The sequence below is a fragment of the Pygocentrus nattereri genome, chromosome 29 (assembly GCF_015220715.1).
Source record: "Pygocentrus nattereri isolate fPygNat1 chromosome 29, fPygNat1.pri, whole genome shotgun sequence".
Lineage (NCBI taxonomy): Eukaryota > Metazoa > Chordata > Actinopteri > Characiformes > Serrasalmidae > Pygocentrus > Pygocentrus nattereri.
In genome coordinates, this window is record NC_051239.1 from 5601178 (window position 1) to 5627349 (window position 26172).

At 42.8% G+C, this 26172-nt stretch overlaps 1 protein-coding gene across 1 annotated transcript; it reads right to left on the bottom strand.

The window, feature by feature from the left end:
- Nucleotides 1–7723: 7723 nt before the first annotated feature.
- Nucleotides 7724–25934, bottom strand: LOC119262781. The gene is made up of 4 exons (XM_037536001.1): nucleotides 25703–25934; nucleotides 21603–21890; nucleotides 18314–18470; nucleotides 7724–8900 (listed from the first exon to the last, which is right to left on the bottom strand). The coding sequence occupies exons 1-4, from the start codon at nucleotides 25908–25910 to the stop codon at nucleotides 7724–7726; spliced, it is 1830 nt and encodes a 609-aa protein (XP_037391898.1). The 5' UTR covers nucleotides 25911–25934.
- Between the last annotated feature and the right edge of the window lie 238 nt (nucleotides 25935–26172).

A 26172-nucleotide genomic window follows, 5' to 3' on the forward strand; every position in this document is an offset into this window, starting at 1 on the left:
CCCCGCTTTAAAGTTAATATAACGTATTTTCCACACTGTATTAAATATGAATGGACAAGCCGTCATCCCAACAGGAGATTGTGAGTTTGAGCCACAGTCATCCATATATTTGTACCTAAGAGGAAAAATGTCTAGCAGGTTTATGTGATGGAGAGAGTCCTGGCTAGTGGGGGGATTAAAAAAGATGTTTGTTTACCAAACTGAGACGCAAAACAAAAAAATTAGGAGAACATTTGACTCAACTAAGACGTTTGTGTGAACACTTGTGTCCTCAAGTTGAGTCAACTCAGGAAAAGCCATGAAACCAGTTACTATATCATTGTGAGTTGAGCTGACCTCTCATTTTTAACAGGGCTCAAGTGGTTCCTGACAAAAGGTTGTCTTGACACTTTTTCGCAGTTCAGTGACATCATGCTGTATCAAACTTATGTGGTCACCCCCCTAATTATTGAGTTTAGATGTTTCAGCCACATCTATTGCTAACAGGTGGATAAAATCAAGCACATAGCCTTGCAGTCTCAACAGACAAACACTGGCATTAGAATGGGTCACACTGAAGAGCTCAGTGACTGTAAACTTGTCACTGTGAACAGGATGCCACCTCTGCCACAAGTCAGTTTGTGAAATTTCTGCCCTGCTAGATCTGCCCCAGACAACTGTAAGTTCTATTATTATGAAATAGAGGTGTCTAAGAACAACAACAGCTCAGCCATGAAGCGGTAGAACATGTAAATTCACAGAACAGGGCCACTGAGTGCTGAAGCTCTTATCCTCTGTTGCATCACTCACTATAGAATTCCAAACTGCGTTTGAAAGCAACATTAGCGAATAACTGTGCATTGGGAGCTTAATGAAATGAGTTTCCATGGCTGTGCAGATGCACACAAGCCTAAGATCATTATGCCTAGTGCCAGGCGTCGGCTGGTGTGGTGTAAAGCACCCTGTCACTGAGCACTGGTGTGTTATCTGGAGCGATTAATCACACTTCACCATCTGCCAGTCTGAAGGATGGGTCTGTGTTTGATGGATAACAGGGGAACACTATCTAGCAGAATGCATAGCACCAGGGGTAAAGTTTGGTGGAGGAGGGATAATGGGCTACGGCTGTTTTTCAGTGTTTGGGACCCTGAGTTCCAGTGAAAGGTGATGTTAATGCTACAGCAAACAAAGACATTTTAGACAATTAACTTGCCGTTATTGGAAGACAATCTTGTATCTCCAGAATGCCAGCTTTACAGGAGAAGGAAAAAACCTACTTTACCTTTAATGTAAGTCAGTGGAATCAGACTTTTTTCTATGTCATTTTAGGTCATTTCTCTTAGTCCATTCATCATGACATTTACATACAATGTAAAGGACAAAAGGTATTTTAAATTAATGTCAAAGACTGAAAAACATCAAAAATGGAGATGCAAGGTTTTCTTCTGACAACAGCGGAATGAACCAGAACATCAATTGAGAGCCAGGCCTTCTCATCCAACATTACTGGACACAGATGGCCATAGAGCAGGGCAGTCGTGGGCTGGAGGTTAGGGAACCAGCCCTGTGACCGGAAGGTTGCCGGTTTGATCCCCTCAGCTGACAGTTCATGACTGAAGTGTCCTTGAGCAAGACACCTAACCCCCAATTGCTCCCATGGTGCCATGGATAGGGCTGCCCACCGCTCCGGGCGAGTGTGCTCCCTGCCCCGTAGTGTGTGTGTTCACTAGTGTGCATGTATGTGGGTGTTTCACTGCACGGGTGGGTTAAATGCAGAGGTCTAATTTCACAGTGACCAATGGTTCCAAATTCAATGATAGGATATGGCAGTTCACCCTGGGCGCTGTGGCTGCCTAACACTCTGGGCGTGTGCCCCTGCCCCCTAGTGTGTATATGCTTTCGCTAGTGTGTAAGTGGTTTAAATGCAGTGATTGTTGGATTAGTGAACGGTTATTAATAACCACAGACACATTCCAAAATACTTCAGTGTAAGTTAATGGAAAAAGTTTTTATTCTAAGCAGTTTTGGAGCATTTCTGTTGGTTCAATCATCCTGAAAACTGCTGAGCTCAAATAATGCAGAAAAGTAAAAAGCGCAAAAAACGGAGATACATGTTTCTCATCGGACAGCGCCGTTGTGCAGGTGTAGGCGTGGAGGTCAAGTGTCCATATACTTTTGGTCATGCAGTGTAGTGTAGACGTGTCAGTGAACTGCAATGTGACCTGTTCCTCTCCTGTTTCTCCGAAACTCCTTGTCAGCTGTGTTACTGCAGAGCAGTGCCTGCATTAATGCGACTCTCACTGCATCGGTTCTCTTTCAGTACCGGCACCATTACCAACTAATAAACACTATCTTTGTTTTGCACACCAATTCCTTTTTCCACAGCATCTATTCCGGGCCTTTGTTCAGATCACTGAGAGCATTTGACCTGGAATATTCCCAAAGCTCCTTCGCTCTTTTTGCCGTGACCACAAGTGCTCACTATTTCTGCACTCCGCTAAGTATATGTGTGAGAGCTGGACTCCATCTAGGCTCATCATCTGAACCCAGTCCTTTGTTCTTGCCTCGTAGCCCCCCGGCTGCCGGCCTGATAACGGTCATGTGTGTGTCCAGGCATTATCGCCGGCCAGCTTACATCCTCTTTCTCATTTTGCCAGAGCAACACAAATATTTACCCTGACCATGAGCTGGAGGAGACGGGCCCTGTGTGTCCAGCCCCGGGGGCATTCCACTGAACCCTCCTGCACTTTTCGAGATTGTTTACTTTCATCTTTGTCTTGGCATCGACTGCATGAGATTTATATGAATCCTATTCTCGAGTACAGCTTTCCCTTTGGATGCCTCTACATATGGGGTGATGGAATGAAGCCAGTGCTTAACCCATATTCTGTTTGTGAAAGTATGAACTATGCTGTTTGCATATTTCTTGTATTAAAGGGGAATTCCACCAACTTTTCCAAATTTCTGCATAATTCAGTGGCGGTGATTTAAATAATGTCACTCAGAGTGGTTTGATGTGAAATGGTTCATTGCAGAGAAACTTACACTCTTATTAAGAGTGGTGGGGACGGGAATCAGGGGTCAGCATGTCTACAACATAAATATAGCCATTTTATTTACTATCTAGAACCACCAGTGAACCTACACGTGTCTTCTAAGTTTTTAATGATGGTGAAATAGTGGAAAATCTGGAAAAAAAAAAACCTCCTATAAGAAATGTCTCAAACACCAGGCAGCCTATTTATCATGTAATACCTGTGAGGGAGCTTTTAGAGGCATTTTAGTGGGCAGTCCTGGGCTGGAGGTTAGGGAACCAGCCTTGTGACTGGAAAGTCTTTGGTTCGATCCCTGAGCTGACAGCATGTGACTAAAGTGCTCTTGAGCGAGGCGCCTAACCTCCCTGGGCACTGTGGATAGGGCTGCCCACTGACCTAGGCAAGTGTGCGCACTGCCCCCTAATGTGTGTTCACTAGTGTGTATGTGGTGTTTCACTGCACAGATGGGTTAGATTGTGGAGGTGAAACTGTGGGACTAATAAGGGTCACTTCATTTTAATTCATGTTTTCTGACGTCTGGTTCCTATCACCACCGCTGTGAACACCGTAAGGTTCTCCAGAACAGAGCATTTCATATCAAACCACTCTGAAGGTGTTTGTTTACGTCTTAGTTACATGTCAGTGCAAGTAAAGTTATGTATTGGCTCTCAAAGCAATGAGCGTTTGAATGGGATGGAGGCCCTTTTGGGATCTCCTGAGATATATTGTGGTTTATGACATCATCTGAAAATGTTTTGATACAGTCATAAACTGAATAACTGGTTTAAACCCTGAGGGGGAAGTGGCTTAGAAAAACTGTGTGTGTGTGTGTGTGTGTGTGTAGTTTACATTACATTTCAGGATACTGCATTAATAAAATAGCAAGTGGGCAGCGGTGGACAAAGTACATCAACCATGTACTGGAGTTAAAGCAGAGACACCCCAGGTAAAATATCACTCCAGTAAAAGTAGAAGTTCCTCCCTTTAGACCTCCACTGGAGTAAAAGTACTAAAGTATTTACCTTCAAATGTACTTAAGTATAAAGTAAAAGTACTAAAAGAGTAATTCTGGCTCTGATGTCCTGTTATCATTTTTATAACCAGACTGGCTTCATGAACTCATTTCAGGTGAAAGTCCTCCAGCGTCTCTCTTGGTAAACCAGTCTTTTAATAGAACGTCATTAATTAGTGACGCTGACGTCTATTAAAATGATCAGAAGCACAAAACACTGAAGGTAAACAGTTTCCATCAGGGAGAACCGAGTGGCTCTGAAATCACTTTTTACACACAAGCAAAGTTTCAGTTTCAGATTTATTTACAACTTAGTTCCAAGTTTAAGTTGAATAAAAACTGGCTTTAAACTCAGGATCACAGATGAGCTCCTTTACTATGTTGATCTGTAGGCGTCTGTTCATAAACATAAACCAGCCCAAACTCATTTACTATAAAATGAAATGGTGTTTGTAGAAATTCAGAAAAAAGCCGCGTCAGTCTCGACTGCATATGTGGACATATTTCTATATTGAGCTCTATTTACACAAAGTTAGGTTAGTTCATCATTTATGTTGAACAGACTCTCCCAAAGTTTTACGCTGCTGCGCTGACGTTGAACCGCGTGCTGCACTGGGTCGGTATGACCAACAGGTCAAAACCAGCTCTAAACAAAGTGACCGCTGGGCCCTGATTGGTGCTCTGGCTTTGCGCTTCTTTCGTTTTGACATGTTACGTTTTTATACACACAGAAACCAAAACTCAACCGTTTCAGCAGTGACAATTTCAGCTCATGTTGAGCAGAACTCAAAAACACTGCCTGGTACATGACCAGCAAACACAACTCGCACAGCTGAACAGGTTAAACACATAAAATCATCATATTTAGCTTTAAACCTACAGGATTTACTGAACTGCATAAAGTCTAAAAATAAAGCTAAAATAAAGCCCCGCCCACTGACTACAAGTCTTTGTGTTTCTGTAGTGACATGAAAATATAAGACAGCACTTTTTGAATAAAGTTTCTTTTTATTTAAAATACTTTAAACCTCACTTCTTCATTAGAAATGAAAAAGATAAAAAAGGGGTCAGTGTTTGGGACAGACACTGGTCAGTGGTCAGGACCCCCATGGACCCTCACAGAGCAGGTACTGTTTGGTTGGTGGGTCATTCTCAGCACTGCAGTAACACTGACATGGTAGTGGTGTGTTAGTGTGTGTTGCGCTGGTCTGAGTAGATCAGACACAGCAGTGCTGCTGGAGGTTTTAAACACTGTGTCCACTCACTGTCCACTCTATTACACACTCCTACGCTGTCAGTCCACCTTGTAGATGTAAAGTCAGAGAAGGGCTGGCTGGATATTTTTGGTTGGTGGACTATTCTCAGTCCAGCAGTGACACTGAGGTGTTTAAAAACTCCAGCAGCACTGCTGTGTCTGATCCACTCAGAGCACAACACACACTAACACACCACCACCACGTCAGTGTTACTGCAGTGCTGAGAATGATCCACCACCTAAATAGTACCTGCTCTGTGAGGGTCCATGGGGGTCCTGACCACTGAAGAACAGGGTAACAGAGTATCTTAGAAACAGATGGACTACAGTCTGTAACTGTAGAACTACAAAGGGCACCTATATAGTCATAATGTCATGCCTGATTAGTGTACATTATGTAAGAGCATCTTTTTGGTTTCACAAGTCAAACAGCTCCAGTGTCCCGTACTCAGAGCAGCCGACTTCTCTCCTCGTGTTTGTGATGTAACTTCCAAGTGTGATCAATGATACCTGGACAGTTCTGGATGCCAGTCAGGAAAAACTAAACTAAATCTGTGTGAGAAACTACACGTTTATTCCCGCTGAAGCTTGGAGCAGCAGTCAGCTGATCCCTGAGAACTGAAAGGCAACCCACTGCTTATTTTAAAGGCGCTGAGGTTGGAAAGATGTAGCGGACAGCGAAAGAGGGAGACTGTCAAAGACAATGCTTCTATTTTTCTGTCAAATAAAAAAAAAAATACTACCTGAATGCGTCATTTATAGAACTGGGTATACAAACTACTAAATTCTGATATTTCCAAAGCCTGAGATAAGCAATCCTAGCAGGAATGGCTATAAAATATGGTTGGAGTTGGTTGGCCCACTGATTTCAGGGTTGGGGCAGGTTGGCACATTAAGAATGAACCAATTTCAAATATTTTCTGACATTCATTAGGTCTGTTGTACAGCTGAGATCTTAAGCTTTTAATTGCTGATAGCTGTGTAATCCCAACATATGGTATACTCTGGATATAATTCATTTTAATGAAAACCAAACAAACCCCACTCCCCCTACAGCAAACACGCCAGACCATGCCAAAGACTTTCAAGAGACTCAGAGAATCTCTTTTTTCTTAAAGGACCCACATCAAATTTACGTTCTTTGAAATAGTTTGATGTAGTATGCAAACATGGTAAATGAAAGTACATTGTATGGCCAAAAGTATCTGGACACCTGACCATTATACCTGTATGAGCTTGTGGTGTGACCTGTGTTCTTGACTTTTGACAGAGGCTGTGTTCCTGAATTTGTCAACGAATTAGAGGCTATCTTACTGACTCGTTGACCACTCAAAGGCTGTGTTCCTGACTTGTCAACGAATCAGAGGCTGTGTTCCTGACTCATTGACCAATCAGAGGCTATGTTCCTGAATTGTTGACAAACCAGAGGCTGTGTTCCTGACTCGTCAACCTACCAGAGGCTGCGTTCCAGAGTCATCAACCAACCAGAGGCTATGTTGCTGACTCGTCGACCAACCAGAGGCTATGTTCCTGACTCGTCGACCAAGCAGAGGCTATGTTCCTGACTCGTCGACCAAGCAGAGGCTGTGTTCCTGACTCGTCCACCAACCAGAGGCTGTGTTCCTGACTAGATGACCAACCAGAGGCTATGTTCCTGACTGGTCAACCACCAGAGGCTGTGTTCCTGACTAGTTGACCAACCAGAGGCTATGTTCCTGACTGGTCAACCACCAGAGGCTGTGTTCCTGACTAGATGACCAACCAGAGGCTATGTTCCTGACTGGTCAACCACCAGAGGCTGTGTTCCTGACTAGATGACCAACCAGAGGCTATGTTCCTGACTGGTCAACCACCAGAGGCTGTGTTCCTGATTAGATGACCAACCAGAGGCTATGTTCCTGACTGGTCAACCACCAGAGGCTGTGTTCCTGATTAGATGACCAACCAGAGGCTATGTTCCTGACACCTCAATCAAGCAGAGGCTGTTTCCTGACCAGATTTCCAAGAAAAATTAAAAAAACTCTGGTGTTCCTGAGATTTACTCTTTTATTTATAACGTCCTTATGTGACATCATCTACCTGTGAGGGTTGACTCTTTTGAAAGAGTCTCTTTTGAAATTACTATAAAATCACATAAATGGCTGATTTTTTGTTCCAAGCGCAAACGTCATAAGTGGACAATAACTGAAATACAGGGAAAATGTATGATTATGGGCCCTTTAAAGAGAAGGAGTAAGAACATCTGCAACCACTGGCTTTCCCATACATTTCAGCCAAGTTGCTCTTGAGGGAGAGCGCAAGTGTTTTAAGAGCAAAGTTGCCTGAGCCTCTTTGTGCATCATTTAGTTCCAGTCAGACACACCTGTCTCTGTGTGTTTCCACATAATATTCCTCATTTGGGTGCAGTGGGCAGGAACAAACCCTCTACACAGCCCACGGCTTTCAAACCGCCGCTCCATCACACCTGTTAGTGTGCAGCTCACACACACTCTTGGTCTCTTGGGGACCCCGAGGGCCCCACACAAAGGTCTTAGTGGTTTTCATTTTACAAGCAGGAGCCCCCCACTCTGAGCTCATTATTTTGGGGCGGGGACCTGTTATTCTTCTGGCTTCCATTTTTGAGACATTTCCTTTCGTTTCTTTGCTCTCGGGCAGTTCCTTCATGCTTTTTATGGCTCTTTTGTCCAAGCTGACTCTGGTGGTCCATGTCTTGGCGCGGTGGGGCTGGGGGGTATGGAGCATTCTGAGGCGATAGCCAAAAGAGGTCCCATAAAACGATGGCAGCATATGGAGTGAGGGGGAAGAGTGCGTGTGCGTGAATGGGGAAGGGAACACTATAACTGACGTGGGGTGAGTTATCCTCCTCGGGCTGTTGGTTTCTGAGCGCTGGTCCAGCGAACATGAAGTCCTAAGACCAGATTTCAGCTTCTTAGGTGGAGCTTTTTCTCGTTTCTCCAGTACCTGTTCATGCTGCATTGCTGTAAATGGGCGGCTGTTTTCTATAGAGGTTTGTGGTAGTTTGTTTTTGTGAGTCTTTATCGGTTCCTTATGGTCAGAACAGCTCTCCAGGACGGTCATCTCCAAATCTGGCTCCAGCTCGCTGCTACCTTTGATGTTATCTACAGTGTCATCTGCCCCACTGCTTTCTCCACATCCCTGCTGTCTATTTTCTTCCGCAGTGCCATGTTCCTTAGTGATGTCAAGCTGTTTAACATCCTCTATATAGTCATTATGCCTGACATCCTCTCTAATGTCATGTTGTTCGTTCTCCTCACCCTCAATTATGTTGCCCTGGGTGACCTCACGCTGTCTTTTGTCCTCTGCGAGTTCATCTTTCTTGTTTCCTTTTCCTTCACCTTCTGTAACGGCCTGAGGAGGGCTGTCCTCTGGAATATCAGGCCGTCCATTGTCTTCAATGAAGTCACTCTGGTCATTTTTCTCCTCGAGTTCGCGTTTTCTGTCACATTTTTCATTCCTGGCATTGTCCTCATGTTGAGCGCTCTCTTTATTCTCGTTCCATCTTTCAATCATGATCTCCTGCCGTACTTTGTCTTCTGTGAAGTCCTGTTGGCTCGTGTCTCCTGCATTGTCTTGCTGTTTGGCCAATTTGGGTTCCAGTCTGGTGGAGAAAAAAAAATGTGTTCACAAATTAACCACAAAAGTGGTTTGGATTAAAGCTTTTACATTGCAGCTCTGCCGTTCTGGTTGCATGCTGTTTTCAAATCACATTGATCTGTTGAGCAAAAAAAAACCCGCCATGTTCACAAATAAACCGCCAAAATGGTTCGGGTCAGTGCTGTTAATGGACTATTTAACTCATGCCCTTTTAAAATGATTGGTCAAAACACGCTCCTTGCCAAAAAAACTCAATGGGAATGTGCACTTCAACTTGTTTGTGCATTCAACACATTATTTTCCCAGAGTGACCAAAGATTCGGAACATGCATCACTTTCAAAAAAGCAGAACGAGCGAAGCGAACGGCCTCGGACGTCTGAAGCTCTCATAAACGGCGATTAACATCTCAAGGCAGAAGCCCAACCCAGAGACCCAGGCAAGGAGCCTGGAGTTATGCTCGTCTGGAAGCAGAGCAAAAAACGGCACATACCAACTGGGACTAATATCTACTGCATGACCTCACACTACATCACAGCTGCTGCTGAGGCACCGCGGTGTCAGAAGACATGAGGATAAGTGACTTGCGCTGTTAGGGATGCACGATAGCACTGATTATCTTTTCAACCTGATAGCGAGTTAATACTAAAGCTACTATCCTAAGATATACCTAGGCTAAATCTTATAAAGGTGCACCTATTATTCAGTAACTGCAGGGACTTCACTACAAACTCATGGATCTTTTCTTAGGTTATAGAAGTGTGTAATAAAACTTTACACTGCAAAAAATGGCCTCTTTTCAAGTGAAATGATCAAAAATCTACTCAATATGTCTAATATTTATCATTTTGAGATGGTTGTGCACGTATATGGTTATCTAGCTTATTTCTAGACATTATTTACTTATTTACTCTCACCACAATAGCAGATAATGTTGCTGGATTCAAGTTAATTTCTTACAACAAGCTAAATTATTTGCCAGTAAAGTGATATACTTTTACTTAATAAAATGACCTAAAACAAGTAAAGATAAGTTAAATAATCTCAAATTATGCTTACAACAATCTCAAAAGGTGAAATATTAGCTTTATCAACTATATTTAAGATGATTGTACTTGACAAAATGTTTTGCAGTGTGGGCTCACTGGCGGTCCCATGGCTTGGTAAGGGGTTAAATGAAAAATAGCATGATTTTATACCACATGCGTTATGCAAATACATCTTACAGCCAGTGGGAATCCCAGTGGTGTCACCCAATCCTGACTGCAGGTCCAGCAACTGAAGTTAGCTTTAGTCTAACTGTAACGCGGGGGAGCGATGATTATGCGAAGAGAAGAGAGATTTATTAGAAGCAAATCCATAATCTAAACAGTCCAGGATCAAAGAGCCAACACAGAGAGATGGAGGGACAGACATGACAAAAAGGAGCACAGGATAAACACAACAACAGAGAACAGGAAATATAACCAGAAGAAACAACACCAAACAATACAAAGACCAGCAAACTAACAGGGGAAAACACAGGGCTTAAATACAGGAGCAGGTTAACAAGACACAGGTGAGAACAATCAAGGGCAGGGTCTGGAAACAAGGGGGCAGAACAGGGAAGAATCAAAACAAGAAAGCACATGGACAAGACCAAAAGGTGAACACAAGCACATGGAAGACTGGGAGTGGCCAGTCGTGACAGTAACTCTCACCTCATTTGTTTCTTTATTCATTAAAAACAAGCAATAAAATAATTTCTTTTAATCTTTTTGCCATTTTCTGTCATAGAAAACGCCAAACTGAAGTAAGGTTTCCAGATGACCAGGTAACCACCTTAACATTACCTTTTAGGTTGTTTTCTTCAAGTCATTTTGGTCATTTGAGAAATCCAGTCTCTCCATTGTAATGGTGATTTGAGACAGTTACTATTATACAACATTACTAACAGCACTAACGTTAGCCATATAGCTTCCTACTGCAACTGCCAGCTGGGAAAAAAATGGAAAAAATCCCACCCAATGCTGTGGAATTTCTTCAAAAGCTCTTCATCAGAAGGGGTTAAACTTTAGACCACAAAATCTCACTTAAGTGGCAATTGTAGAGGTAAATAGACATGTTTACAACAAATGTAGTGACGGTTACATTTTTAATTTTGGTCAAAGAGTCACGGACGGCCTTTCGTCCCAGTGATTTTACTATAGGAACAATGGAACGAGGAGTGAAACCTCCCTAACTGAGGCAAAATCTCTGTTAAATTGTTGACTGCTTTTATAAAATAACAAAATGCAACATTATTCATTTTAATTGCTTTTTTAAGTACTTAAGTAGTTTCTCATGTATCTGTACTGAAGTTTCTCCGTTCTGGACTTTTTCCTTTCACTCCACTACATTTCAGAGTCTAATATCCAACTTTTTCCTCCTACATTTTGAGAAATCTGTCGTTCCTTTTGGTTTCTGTGTGTATAAAAACGTAACATGTCAAAACAAAAGAAGTGCAAAGCCAGAGCACCAATCAGGGCCCAGCGGTCACTTTGTTTAGAGCTGGTTTTGACCTGTTGGTCATACCGACCCAGTGCAGCACGCGGTTCAACGTCAGCGCAGCAGCGTAAAACTTTGGGAGAGTCTGTTCAACATAAATGATGAACTAACCTAACTTTGTGTAAATAGAGCTCAATATAGAAATATGTCCACATATGCAGTCGAGACTGACGCGGCTTTTTTCTGAATTTCTACAAACACCATTTCATTTTATAGTAAATGAGTTTGGGCTGGTTTATGTTTATGAACAGACGCCTACAGATCAACATAGTAAAGGAGCTCATCTGTGATCCTGAGTTTAAAGCCAGTTTTTATTCAACTTAAACTTGGAACTAAGTTGTAAATAAATCTGAAACTGAAACTTTGCTTGTGTGTAAAAAGTGATTTCAGAGCCACTCGGTTCTCCCTGATGGAAACTGTTTACCTTTAGTGTTTTGTGCTTCTGATCATTTTAATAGACGTCAGCGTCACTAATTAATGACGTTCTATTAAAAGACTGGTTTACCAAGAGAGACGCTGGAGGACTTTCACCTGAAATGAGTTCATGAAGCCAGTCTGGTTATAAAAATGATAACAGGACATCAGAGCCAGAATTACTCTTTTAGTACTTTTACTTTATACTTAAGTACATTTGAAGGTGAATACTTTAGTACTTTTACTCAAGTGGAGGTCTAAAGGGAGGAACTTCTACTTTTACTGGAGGAATATTTTACCCTGGGTGTCCCTACTTTAACTCCAGTACATGGTTTGTGTACTTCGTCCACCTCTGGTCAGAAGCAACATTTTCTATATTGTAATTTTTTTCTTTAAGTTGTTTGTACTATTTGTCAGTTTGTTGTTTTTTAATAAAAGGCTGTGTGCATTAAAAATCTGTTTAACGAGATTAAAAATTTAAAATGAGTTATTAGAGCTTGTATGTAGGACAATAATCTAGGTGGTCCGAAGATGGACCAGCAGTGGCAAACAGTCCATTGGATGCTGACCTTATCAAGCCAGTGGACCGATATGCGCTCACTATTTGGGCAGCACATGTTTTATTGACTATAGAATTCCATAATTATTAGTAATAAATAAATAAGTATTTCACAGTAGTTTTGAAGGTGGCTCTGCAATGTAACATATGTGCCTATTATGGTAAAATGGTGCTCCTCTAGAAATAACAGATGTTTCAAATAATTATGGGTAATGTAGTCATTGTTTCCGCTGTTCCAGCATCTAGTTTAGATCAATTTCAGTAAATAAATCTATTAATAACTCTAGATGAAGAAAATGCTTGGTATCAATGTTTTTCAGTAAGGACTCTGAAAAGAAAAGGACAAGATCTGAGGTATCAGTACTTCAGTACTGCAGTCTGAGCTGAAAGTCTGAGCTGATATGATCTGGTTTTGTGTGTTTGGGTGAATTAAGCCTCATTGTATTCCAGCAAAATAGCACCAGTTTACTTTGCTCATTCTACAAAGCCAATAAAATATAGCTTATTAAGTTATACTGCAATCATCTTAGCAGCTGATCGGTTCTGGTGCACCTCAGCGTAAACCTAGAACACACATGCTCCCTTTAAAATGCCCTCATATGTGGGTTTTATTTGGAATAAACAAAAGTGTGTCAGAGACGTGGCCTCAGTATCGTTTTTGTCTCCTGGGTGATGCAGTTGTGTCAGCGTTATTCCGGCCAGCTGGACGCTGGACAGTGTGCTGTAGGGGTGGGTTTTTTTTTTTTTTGGGGGGGGGGGGGGGGGGGGGGGGGGGGGGTAGGAGGGGGGTGTGATGAGATGTCACTGAATATCCCCTCTGCAGCACTGAGGTTATCCCACAATGTGATGTGGCGACAAGCTTTCTTGCTTGTTTTTCGTTCAAGACGGTAGAAATGTGAACAATAATGAGTGACAAATGAAATATGAGTGGAAGTCAGTTTACATTTTTCTCATATTTCGGCAAAAGTGTACAAATATCATGGTTTTAGTGAAGCTAGAAGCCTTTTAACACTGTTTGTAGCGTGTATTCAGCAGGTATTTAGATTAGCATGCTAGCTAGCCTTCGGCCTTTTGTTTCAAATAGCCAGTCTGCTAACCAGCTAACTTAGCTTAGCTTGTTTGTGCCCTGTAGTTGATGTGGTTCGGTCAGTGTCAGCGTTATCCTGGCCAGCTGGACTCTGGACAGTGTGCTGTTGGGGTGGGATTTGGGGAGGTGCTTTCCTGTTTTAAAACTTAGGTACCAGAAAATAAACTTTTTTTTTATGGTACATAAAGAGTTTTTGTTGATGAGCATGTTAGCTAGAACCAACAGGCTCAGAACCATGAACACTCAAAGAACCCTCTGATTAACAAAGAACATATGATTAAAGGGTTCTTTGCATGGTGAAATAGTTCTTCAGATTGATGGGAACTAATGCACTGTAGACGGCTCTATATAGAACCTTTATGAAGAGGGTTCTATATAGCACCGAAAATGTTTTTTTTCTGTTGTTACAATGTCAGACTTTAACAATAGAAGAACCCTTTTTGGTGCTATATAGAACCCTCTTCAAAACGATTCTATATAGAATCATATACAACACATTCTCCATCAATCTGAAGAATCTATATAGAACCATTTTACATTTACGGCATTTGGCTGACGCTCTTATCCAGAGCGACTAACAATTTGATCGTTTTACACAGGCAGGCCAAGGTGGTGTTAGGAGTCTTGCCCAAGGACTCTTATTGGTGTAGTGTAGGGTGTTTGCCCAGGTGGGGATTGAACCCCAGTCTACAAGGCTGAGGTGTTAACCACTACACTATCCAACCACTACTTTAAGAGATCTTAAAGAATATTTTTTAAGTGTGAAGATTTCTGCACTGATTACTAACAAAGTCCTTAGAGCAGGGGTGTCAAACTCAACCATGTTGCAAAATGCCATGACCTGAGCAGACCATTATTTGTTCATTTAAAATATGCCAAAGCTGCAACAGCAAAATAGGCACTGAATACTTTTTAAAAAATAATTCTAAATAAAAATAAATTTAGGTTAGCTTTTAGGTATTTTTTACAACTGCCTATTTGCTTGAAATACACACCAGGCATGTTTTCTTTTTGTGTAACTGCTGGCCCATTGTTGGGGTATCAGAACACATGCTATGTTACAGTGCATGCTGGGAACTGTAGTGCAGCTCAGGGTGAAACAGGCTAATCAGAACAGAAAATTAAAATAATTTTGTGGGGCGAATACGACCACGTCACAGGCCTGACTTAGCCCATGGGCTTTGTGTTTGACACATGGACCTAATAGGAAAGTCTGTTCACTCGACCACTGTTTTTGCAACGCCGCCGGTCAGTTATTTCCAGACTCCTCTCTATCTGAATGCAGAGAGAACTGAAGATCAAGTTACCATTTAAAAAATACTAAAATCAGACAAAAACTTCATAAATAGTTTGTACAGTTTGCTCAATAACATAATAAAAATATGTTTTTTCGTCTTGTTCTGGCTATTGCTATTGCAGATGTCCACAACGAGGGTCTTTGCCTACTAGCGCCACAATGTTGTTGACCAGAAAGCTAATTGGCTCTTTTTCTTGAAAGGCGGGACTTTCTCCACAAACAGACTCCATGTTAAATGTTATGAGCATTGCCATTTATATTTAACCAGTGACTGGTCTCTTTATTACAGATCTTTTTCACTAATAAATGTGGACTGATCTTTATCTAAGTCACAATTATAGACGAACACAGTCTAAATAAACTAATAACACACAAACCGTTGTACTTTTCTTGTCTTTTATTGAACACATTCAGTAAACATCCACAGAGCTGACTAGAAAAATGATGTGAACCCAAGAACTTCATAACCTGTAAATCCCCCTTTAGCAGCAATCACCTCCACTAAACGTTTCCTGTAGCCAAAGTAAGATTTGCACAACTTTGAAACATTCCTCTCTGCAAATGTGTTTCAGGTCATCAGTGATGCCTTGCTTGCACAACCTTCTTCAGGTCATACCACAGCATCTCAGTGGGGTTAAGGTCAGTACTTGGCCTTTCCAGAACACAAATCTTTTTCAGTCAGCCTTTGGTTGATTTACTTGTGTGTTTTGGTCACTGTCTTGTTGCATCACCCAACATCTCTTCAGCTTGTGGTCATGTGCTGCCCTTACATTCTCCTGTAAAATGTTGATGCATCTTTGAATTCATTGTTCCCTTAATGATTGCATCGGGTCCAGGCCCAGAGGCAGCAAAGCAGCCCCAAACCATGATGCTCCCTCCACAATGCTCCACAGTTGGGATGAGGTTTTGGTGTTGGTGTCCAGTGTCCTTTTTCCCCCCAAACACAGCGCTGTGCATTTGTGCCAGATGTCTATAGAACATTTTCCCAGAAGCACTGTGGAACAGCCAGGTGGTCTTGGGCAAATGATACAGGCTGCAGTGTTGTTTGTGTTGTTGTTTTTGGGCAGCAGTTTTAGGCGAAAGCTTTCTTCGTGGTGTCTTTCCACGAACGCCCTTCTTGTTCAGTGTTTTTCTCATAGTGGACACATATATGAATGGTTTCTGTAGGTGTTCTGCTTTTACCATTGGGTTCTTCCTCACCTCTTTTAGGAGGTATGCTCTTGGAATGATCTTAACAGGATGCTTACTCCTAGGGAGTGTAGCAACAGTTGTGAATTTTCTCCATTTGTAGACAGTTTGTCTGACCAAAGATTGATGCACACCCAGGTCTTCAGCAGTGCTTTAGTAGCCTTTTCCAGCTCAATGCTTCTTCTGAAAGTTGTTGGCATCGAGGTTCAACTGACATTTCTTGAGAAGAACAGATTTGTCAGTAATCAGAGTTTGTGTCATGCTTTGATTTAATGGGCAAAACATTTGTGAAACCCACACTTCCAAACTCATCTCCTTAACCGAAACACCTATGCTTAGCCAATGTTTCCAGTAAAAGACATGAAAAGTACATTTGCTTGTGTGATATTAGTTTAGTTAGATTGCATTTGTCTATATTTGCCTCTAGCCCACGACTGCCCTACTATAAAGGACCCTGCTCACAGCAACCTTTATAGTGGGGCAGTCGTGGGCTGGAGAACCAGCCCTGTGACCGAAAGGTTGCTGATTTGATCCCCTCAGCTGACAGTCCATGACTGAAGTGCCCTTGAGCAAGGCACCTAACGCTGTGGATAGGGCTGCACACTGCTCTGGGCAAGTGTGCTCACTGCCTCCTTGTGTGTGTGTGTGTGTGTGTGTGTGTGTGTGTGTGTGTGTGTGTGTGTGTGTGTGTGTGTGTGTGTGTGTGTGTGTGTGTGTACCGTAGCCTAGGCAGTTTGTGCTGGGCTGCCCCTGTAGTTGATGTAGCTGTGTCAGCATTAACTTCAACCCAGTCAGGTGGACGCTGGTCTGGTTTATTATGAGAACTGAATTGGAAGTCCTTACCAAAGCACTGAGGCTTCCCAAGTTTTCTTGTTCCACCTTAAAAGGTGCAGCAGTCAGTTTCTGGTGCCTGAAGCTGCGCCATTTAGGCAGAATGGGAAAATTTGAACAAGAAGCCAGCTGATACAACATTTAAGGTGGAACGGGAAAATTCGGACAGCATGCTAGCCGATGCACCATTTAAGGTGGAACGGGATATTCGGAAAAGAAGCTACTTCAGGTTTGTGTAAGAAGGTTCTAATGTTAATCTATTCTGAACATCTACACAGTTTAAGGAAGGCTGTAACATACCCAGCAACACCCATCACTGTAAATAAATAACTACTACATCAAGTTAAGATCCCCTGAATAGACTATTAGTCCTGCCATGGACTGGCGCCCTGTCCTGGGTGTATCCTGCCTTTCGCCCAATGACAGCTGGGATAGGCTCCAGCAGCCCCTGCGACCCAGAAGGAGAAGCAGCTTAGAAGGTGTGTGTGTGTGTGTGTGTGTGTGTGTGTGAATAGACTATTAAATGAAATAAGCTCAATATAAAACCAGAAGAAATACAATCACACCAACCGGTTCTCTGTAATGGTACTGAATGCAGTCCAGCAGCGATGTTGACCACCCCAAAATGGCCTAGCTAGCTAATCTGTTAGCTCAGCCAGTTTGTGCTAGGCTGCTCCTGGGTGCTGTAGTTAGCGCTAACTTCATCCCAGCCAGGTGGAACAGCGCTGAGGCAGTCCAGCTATGCAATGCGACAGAAAGCTTCTTCATGTTTTGTGCATCAAAGCTTGTAGATTTATCACCTCATGCTGTTTTAAACGGCCAGCTAACTAGCTGGCTAATCTATTCGCTTAGCCCATTTGTTCTAGGCTGCTCCTGGGTGTTGTAGTTGTGTCAGCGTTAACATTATCCCAGCCAGCTGGATGCTGGACAGTGTGCTATTGCGGTGGGATTTTGGGGGCTGTTGAAATGTCATTGAATATCCCCATAGCAGCACTGGGGGAGTACTCAGGGTGCCATGTGTTCCCCCCTCCCACCCAAACACGCCAGCTGCCCCTTAACCATGACAAGTCCCAGCTGTCATCAGTTCCACTGACATTTGGATACTGTACAGCTTCACTGTGGAACCGAGCACGACTGCTTACACAGAGAATAAAATCCTGCTTATTTATGTCGCTCTGATTATTTGATTCTCTAGAAAATGACAGACTTCTATTTGGAAAATGCTTGGCCTTCCTCGAATTCCATTACAGCGTTTCTGTTTGTCCTGGCGATCTAGTTACCTAGAAATGGAGGCCACTCATTAAATATTATGTTACTGAGAGAAGAAATGGGTTTGACACGGCTTTGTTGCTAATTTTGGTACACTGTAGTAACGCTCTCTCATGGAGGAGCCACTTTTTCCCAACTTTTACCGTCTCTGTGATTTGTCTTGACAATCAAAACACGATAGGAATTACATCATATTCTCTCATACAACCCAAAAAAAGACTGTTTATGGTTTTTTAATCTCTTTTTACCTGTTGTCCTCCACTGTTTTGTGTGCTGTGTCGGTCAGTTGATAGCTGGGCAGATAGAGGTGTAAAACAGGAGTTCCTCTTGAGGTGGAATCTGGGCTGCCCAGTTGACCTTGTTCACCCTGGCTTGCTCTCCACACCAGCCTGCAACTTGGAGTTTCTCCAGAGAGGTAGACATCCATGTCAATCAAAGAGAATAACGTCCTGTCTGAGGCCTATGGGCTAATAGCTCTGTATAGTCATAACTGCAAGTCTGTAGGTGGCAACTTTCTTTCTTTTTTGTCTTACTAGTGTACAAATGCTATTTTAGCTATGCTGAGAGTCAGTTTGCTCACTCTAGTGACTCACACAGTCAATTTAGGTTAAAGTGGCTACATAGACAGTTAGCCGTAGGTAGTAGGATGGTAAATAAAAATTCCTTGTTTTAATGTGGGGCCTGGGTTCGATTCCCCGGCCGGGCGACTGGGATCCTCTCTGTGTGGAGTTTGCATGTTCTCCCCGTGTCTGCGTGGGTTTCCTCTGGGTTCTCCGGTTTCCTCCCACAGACCAAAGACATGCAGTCAGGCCAATTGGACATAGGTGTGAGTGTGTGAGTGACTGTCTGTGTCTGTCTGTCTGCCCTGCGATGGACTGGCGACCTGTCCAGGGTGTATCCTACCTTCTGCCCGAAGACTGCTGGGATAGGCTCCAGCAACCCCCCCCCCCCCCCCCCCCCCCCCCCGCGACCCTGACAGAGAAGCGGCTTAGACAATGGATGGATGGATGGATGGATGTTTTAAAGTGTAGTGATTTAATATGCAAACATTTCAAAACGAAACCCAGAATAACACAGAAAAAAACAGGCCTTTTACATACATCCACACAGCCTACAGAGGTTTAGTCCCTCCCATTCACATTGAAGCTATATGGAGTGTTTTGGCCCAGACTGCTATTTAAATGAAGTATAATATGACACAGCCAGTGCAGTTCTGTAAATGTAGGTGCAAGCATAACAGTGAAAACAGTAAATTGCGGTGCACATGACATATTTTCCACATGCGACATCCGGAATATGTGCCAAAATGAAAAGCAAAACCCCTGCTGGGTTGTTTTTATGTTGATTAAACTCTTTTTTGTGCTCTAAATGTATTTGCTTCATTAAATGCAACAGAAATAGTGAAATGCAATGCACATATTATATTGTATTTAAACAGTAACATGCAGGAAATGCACCAATATGAAAAGTAAAACACCCATTACATTGTTTTAACATTGTTTTAAGTGCAGAGCAGTGGAAAGCAATAAAGACTTGCCTTCTTTACATTTCAAGGCAGATGTTATTCAATTCTGACACTAATTCAACGGGTCGTTTTTACAGTGAAAGTCCTCCCGCATTGTTTTTCGCTGTGAAAACAATCTAATAGAGCGTTTGTTTTTCATTGTGGCACGTATTCTGCTGGTCACTCTGGAAAAATGATGTCATGTGTGCATTGCATTTCACATTTTTCCACGGTAGTGACTGTTTTTCAATTTCGCATAAATTCCTCTCCGTAAATCAGAACCGAGATCATTTACATACGTACCATAGAGGTTGGAAAATGGTCATTTAAAATTGACCCATGACTGTTTTTGGCATGTAAACCCACACAAACATGATAAGAGGGACCTAAACATAAGGAAAGTATAAGATATGGGCCCTTTAAGACAAGCCCACAGCATCTATGTCTAAGATTTGGAGATATTTTAAATTCCTCAGTAAAAAAGACATGAAGAAGTGTGGTAACTTCAACATGCTCTGTAGGCCAATTCCTGATGTACAGCACTCCTCCACAGCTTCCTCAATTATGAATAGCCTTTTGGGATTATTTACTTTACGCTCCATACTGGCCTATAGGCACAGTGTTAACTCCCCAGTGCAAAGCTTTGATCCAGGACACCTTTGAAGTGGTTGGCACTTGTGAAAATTCTTCACCCTGGTGATAATGATTCAGAGTGCCATTAATCTTATGCTGGATGGGTCAAAGCAACAGTAAAGTTACAGGGTGAGTATCTCACAGATGTAACCCAGTATTCCTACAGTGAATAATGGTAGCCAGGCCACCCGATGGTAAGAATGCATGCAGTATTTCTTCAATGCCTTGAGCAGCATCCAGACGAATGAGACAAGTGAGTTAGACCTGAAAAAAACGCTTGTAACACAGGGGGTCCCGCCCTGGCATGTAGAACCTCTGGGCTAATAGGTAGTTAAATCCGTTGACTTGTAACTTCCAGATTCCAGAGCCGGCACAGCTGAGGTAATTAGCTCATGCCTGATGACACACAACTGTTCAGTTAAGGTGGCTCATTTAGGAGCCTGTGAAGAAGGAGGAAGGGGCTGCATCTCAAATTCTTGCTTTAAGTCGCTTGCACTTATTTTTTAGTAGCAAATAGAGTAAATATTCAGACCTTCAAGGGCCCATATGATGGGAAAATAATCTTCTGAAATAAAAGCATTTGTTGTAGCATGTAAACAGTGTTTCAACTGTCCTGTTCGCGCCACACAAGTCCACACAAGGAAACTTGTGTAGCAAAAGGGACTCATTTACAACTGGTCAAGGTTGTAAACGTAAACGTATGTACATACACAGGTTCCTGACCTCCACTCCCCAGTACTGAACTCTGACATTCTCAGGGACTGTTACGCACTCATCACTTTAACTGCCCCATAAGCTCAGTCTAATTGCCCTACTGTTTATATTTGTACTATTTATACCCATAGGCCTTAATCTGTATGTGCCTTATGTCCCTTTAGTGTTCATTTCAGGACCTCTTATATTTATATTATTTTTATTATTCTATTTTTCTACAATTAATGCTTATTCTTATGATTTGTGTTTAGTGTTTTTTTGTGTGTCTATTTAAATTCACACTTTTCCTGTTTACCGTCTATTTAATGCTCTTGTTACACCGCAGGTGTCTGAGAGTAGCACAGGTTCAGTAGACTGTCCTGTACATATTGTAGTATTGACCATAAAGCTGGCTTGAACTGACTTGACTTGATTTGATACAGTATGACCGTTTATTCAGCCTACAGCAGTTTAGCTCTGTCCATTCAGACTACAGCAGTTTGCCCTGCCCTTTTGACCTAGAATGGTTTAGCCCCACCCATTCAGCAGCGTAATCAGGCAATGTGAAAATAAATTGCCACATAAAAGCACAAAAACTTTTGTGGTCAAATTGTTCTATAAATCTTAATCTGCCACTTAGATCGTGCCTGATTTTGTGCAAAGTGTTTTTCTATAAATGTCAAAGTGCATGTGTGCCAGGTTTGTACCTGGCCTTGGCTGCATTAGTTCCTCCTGTCCAGTCTGAGCGCACGCAGGTGCAGTGGCCGGCCGGCGGATGGACATCACCATCACCCTCCTCCTCCCCACGCTGCTGCGTGCTCTCTCCTCTAATCTTTTTGTGCCACTGCGGGCCCTCTGTTCATCCAAGCTTCTGTTCGTCGCACTTCCTCCCCTCTCACTCTCCTCTGCTTTCTTTGACCTCTCAGTTTCAGCTTTATTGGCTGAGAGGGGGCAGCGGTAGGGTCGCTCGGACAGAACGCACTGCTTCCCACATGCTGCAGGAGAACATAAGGAAAGGATCTGTCAAATGTAATATTTTTCCATTGTAGTTTCTACAAGGTAAGAGGCTGTGCATTCCCTACAAGAGATTGAATAACAGGGAGGCTGTCCAGTTAAATAATGCTTCATTTGTTCATGTTCTTTTCTCCCAGGTCAGCTGAGAGTCATGTGCACATTTGAACCTTTTATATTTCATGCCTAAAGGAAGCAAAAGGTTTTTTAAGTGGTGGTTGGGCCCAAAATCAAGTTTCCCTCTTACCGCAAATGTAGTTGATCAGTGTGAAGTTTGCTTCTTAAGAGTTTCGAACTGGAGCTGTGAGGCTAACGTAGCTATGATGTCATGGAAGCATATAGCCACCAGTTTAGCATCATGCAAACTTTTTGTCTAAATAGTGTCATAAACCAAAGAACATCACATAGCTAAAAACAGTAGTGATCCTGAGGCCTAAACAAAAAAATACTCATTTCCTTAGCTTTTTTATATAGTTGATATACTGTATTAACATAGTTTACACGTACCATTAACTCCCCACACTATACAGTCCATATATAGAAACTAGGCTGCAAAACAGCTCATTTTGAATGGTTGTGATGTCACAAGTATGAAGAAATTTATATATGTCCACTCATCCCGGATGAGCCAAGGTCGCTGGTTTGATCCCCTGAGCTAACAGCACATGATTGAAGTGCCCTTGAGCAAGACACCTAACCCCCAACTGCTCCCTGGGCGCTGTGGATAGGGCTGGCCACCGCTCCGGGCAAGTGCCCACTGCCCGCTAGTGTGTGTGTTCACTAGTGTGTATGTGGTGTTTCACTGCACGGACTGGTTAAAATATGGAGGTGAAATTTCCCTGATGTGGGACGAATAAGGGCAACTTAATCTAGTCTTTCAGCTTATGGTGTTTTAAAACCTCCCATTCGCCTTAGAGCAGTTTAACCCCATTCACTTTAGCCCCACCTACTGAGTCTACAGCAGTTTAGCCCTGCTCCTTTAACCCCATAGCAGTTTAGCCCCACCTAATCAGCCCAGAGCATCTTAGCCTTGCCCATTAATCCTACAGCAGTTTAGCCCCACCCCATTCCTTTTGAAGTGATGTGGAGTGTTGTTCCTGCAGACAGTCTGTAGCAAAGTTATTGTAGTGGAAATCATCCCACACACTCCTCAAACCATGTTTGATTGTTAAGTAATATCAAATAAACTTGCTTATGTGGTTTTTGACACTGTATGACACACTGTTATCTACAAAAACAGACAAAAGGTCATTACATACCTAAAAACAGCAGGAGCAGCCATGTTGAAGCCTAAATTTTGTCTATGCTTTTGTCCATGTTTTTGGACAACAATGTTATACACTGGCTGTATTTACATGCAAAGATTTTTGTCAATTGATTAAATACATTCCAATTATAGATTAAGACTCAGGTGTTTATATTCTCAATCTGCTGAACAATCTGATGGAAAATCTCTGTTTACATGCTCAATACAGCTAATCCGATACAAAATTACACGTGTAGACGTGAGTCCACTCAGAATGAGATGAGCAGCAGTGTGCAGTGCTTCTGTTTTTAATGACTTTAAAATGATGTTAGTCTCAGGAAAACGTCCTTCACATGTCCATATTAAAGAAGGCCTTCGTGTTCTGAGACACATAAGCTGGACGTCCGTCCCACCGCCGTCTTTTAAAGATCAGAGCATGAACTTCGTCTCCTCTGCAGACCAGTTTCTGCTCCACCATGTTGAATGGTATTAACATTCACTATGAGGCAACGCTCATGTAGAAAGTATTTAAACTTTCCGAAGGGGAATGTAATCGGATACAGATGTTTACACTGACATTATTCTTCTATTTAACTTGATTATTAACAGGATTACCCACCTTGTACTCTGAATGATAGTACTTGGATTAGTCTGTTCTGGATGAGGTGTTTACATGGACATAATCTATTCCGATTAAGCAATTAGTCAGATTATTAATGCATTATTAGGCTGCATGTACACATAAGTAGTGTCAGAAACAGCATAAGCAACATTTTGTAACATGGGTTGGTGCTTCGAACCCCTTCCCCAAGTGGATGAATCTAATAATTATGAACGCATTGAAGGAGACCTCAGTCAAAAGTTGGTAAATGGTGGATCTTCGTTATACACTATATTTCCAAAAGTATTCACTCTTCTGCCTCCACACGCATATGAACTTGAGTGACTTCCCATTTTTAATCCATAGGGTTTAATATGATGTCGGCCCACCCTTTTCAGCTATAACAGCTTCAGCTCTTCTGGGAAGGCTTTCCGCAAGGGTTAGGAGTGTGTTTATGGGAATTTCTGACTGTTCTTCCAGAAGCGCATTTGTGAGGTCAGACACTGATGTTGGACGAGAAGGCCTGGCTCACTGTCACGCTCTAATTCATCCCAAAGGTGTTCTATTGGGTTGAGGTCAGGACTCTGTGCAGGCCAGTCAAGGTCTTCCACACCAAACTCGCTCATCCATGTCTTTATGGACCTGCTTTGAGCACTGGTCCACACTCATGTTGGAACAGGAAGGGGCCGTCCCCAAACTGTTCCCACAAAGTTGGGAGCATGGAATGGTCCAAAATCTCTTGGTGCTGAAGCTTTAAGAGTTCCTTTCACTGGAACTAAGGGGCCGAGACCAACTTCTGAAAAACGACCCCACACCATGATCCCCCCTCCACCAAACTTTACACTGGGCACAATGCAGTCAGACAAGTACCGTCTCCTGGCAACCACCAAACCCAGACTCATCCATCGGATTGCCAGACGGAGAAGCGTGATTGGTCACTCCAGAGAACACGTCTCCACTGTTCTAGAGTCCAGCGGCGGCACTTTACACCACTGCATTCCACGCTTTGCATTGCGCTTGGTGATGTAAGGCTTGGATGCAGCTGCTCGGCCATGGAAACTCATTCCATGAAGCTCTCTACGCTGTTCTTGAGCTGATCTGAAGGCCACATGAAGTTTGGAGGTCTGTAATGATTCACTCTGCAGGAAGTTGGTGACCTCTGCGCACTATGCCCCTCAGCATCCGCTGACCCCGCTCTGTCGTTTTACGTGGCCGACCACTTCGTGGCTGAGTTGCTGTCGTTCCCAATCACTTCCACTTTGTTATAATCCCACTGACAGTTGACTGTGGAATATTTAGCAGTGAGGAAATTTCACGACTGGACTTATTGCACAGGTGGTGTCCGATCACGGTACCACGCTGGAGTTCACTGAGCTCCTGAGAGCGACCCATTCTTTCACTAATGTCTGTAGAAGCAGTCTGCAGGACTAGGGACTCGGCTTTATACACTGGTGATTGGAACACCTGAATTCAATGATATGGATGAGTGAGTGAATACTTTTGGAAATATAATGTATACTGTCATTATATCATCACTAGTGTAATTTTGCATTTGAGACCTAAACATCGAGCCAGACCTTTGAGCCTGCGCATATGATGCAAACCCTTTGACATTTTAATACCCAGCATTACAGCAGAGATTCACAGCAGCAACTGCACACCATATTATAGCCTGTTTTCATTCTCCTAACTAACAATAGACTTTGGCGAAAGAAAAAAAATTGCATACTGCTGCTTTGACAGCTCAACGCATTTTGAGGCAAGTGTGTGATGATCTAGGCGTGCAGTTAGCACCATGCTGAGCTGATGTCTGTACGTTTCAATTACTTTGTTTGAAGGCAGCCTTGTCATCCAAATCCGAGCTGATTGACTGTGTTTGGTGTAAATGGGGAAAATGTGGAAATGTGGGTTTTTTTTTTTTCAAACCTTTGCTTTAAGTAAAGTCTTACCAATGAGTAAGTTGTTCCTTTCTGTAAATGATGGGGGGTTTCCTGAGCCTGCAAGGGCCTTCTTGGGAAATGTGGTGTTTCCATTGGCTACAGTGGTAGGAGACAACAATCTGCAGTCATATTTCCTCCGGCTCCTGGGGGGTGAAGCCCTCGGTTGGTTTAAGATGTGGGACTGTTGTCCTTGAGTTGAAGCGTTGGACCACGCCATGGAAGCAGTGCTCCGTTCAGGGGTAACTATCAGAAGTTTCTTCTGAAGTCTAGCAGAAGCCAGTGGAGGTCAGTAAATCAGGGCAGGCCAGGCAGGGCACTTGTCTTAATCTAAAATGAGCTCAGAGGAATTCCAGCTACCATGGGAAATGAGAAAGAGAGAGAGAGAGAGAGAGAGAGAGAGAGAGAGAGAGAGAGAGAACATATGTCACTCTAGTGTGCACCATGCCTAACACAATTCATTCGATGGCCAGTATTACTGG

Coding starts and splice junctions, on each gene's coding strand:
- LOC119262781 (XM_037536001.1), bottom strand. CDS start 25,910: ATGGCGTGGTCCAACGCTTCAACTCAAGGACAACAGTCCCACATCTTA. Junction 21,891..25,702: donor AAGGAACAACTTACTCATTG/GTAAGACTTTAC, acceptor GTTCTCCTGCAG/CATGTGGGAAGCAGTGCGTT. Junction 18,471..21,602: donor ACTAATGCAGCCAAGGCCAG/GTACAAACCTGG, acceptor ACCTCTCTGGAG/AAACTCCAAGTTGCAGGCTG.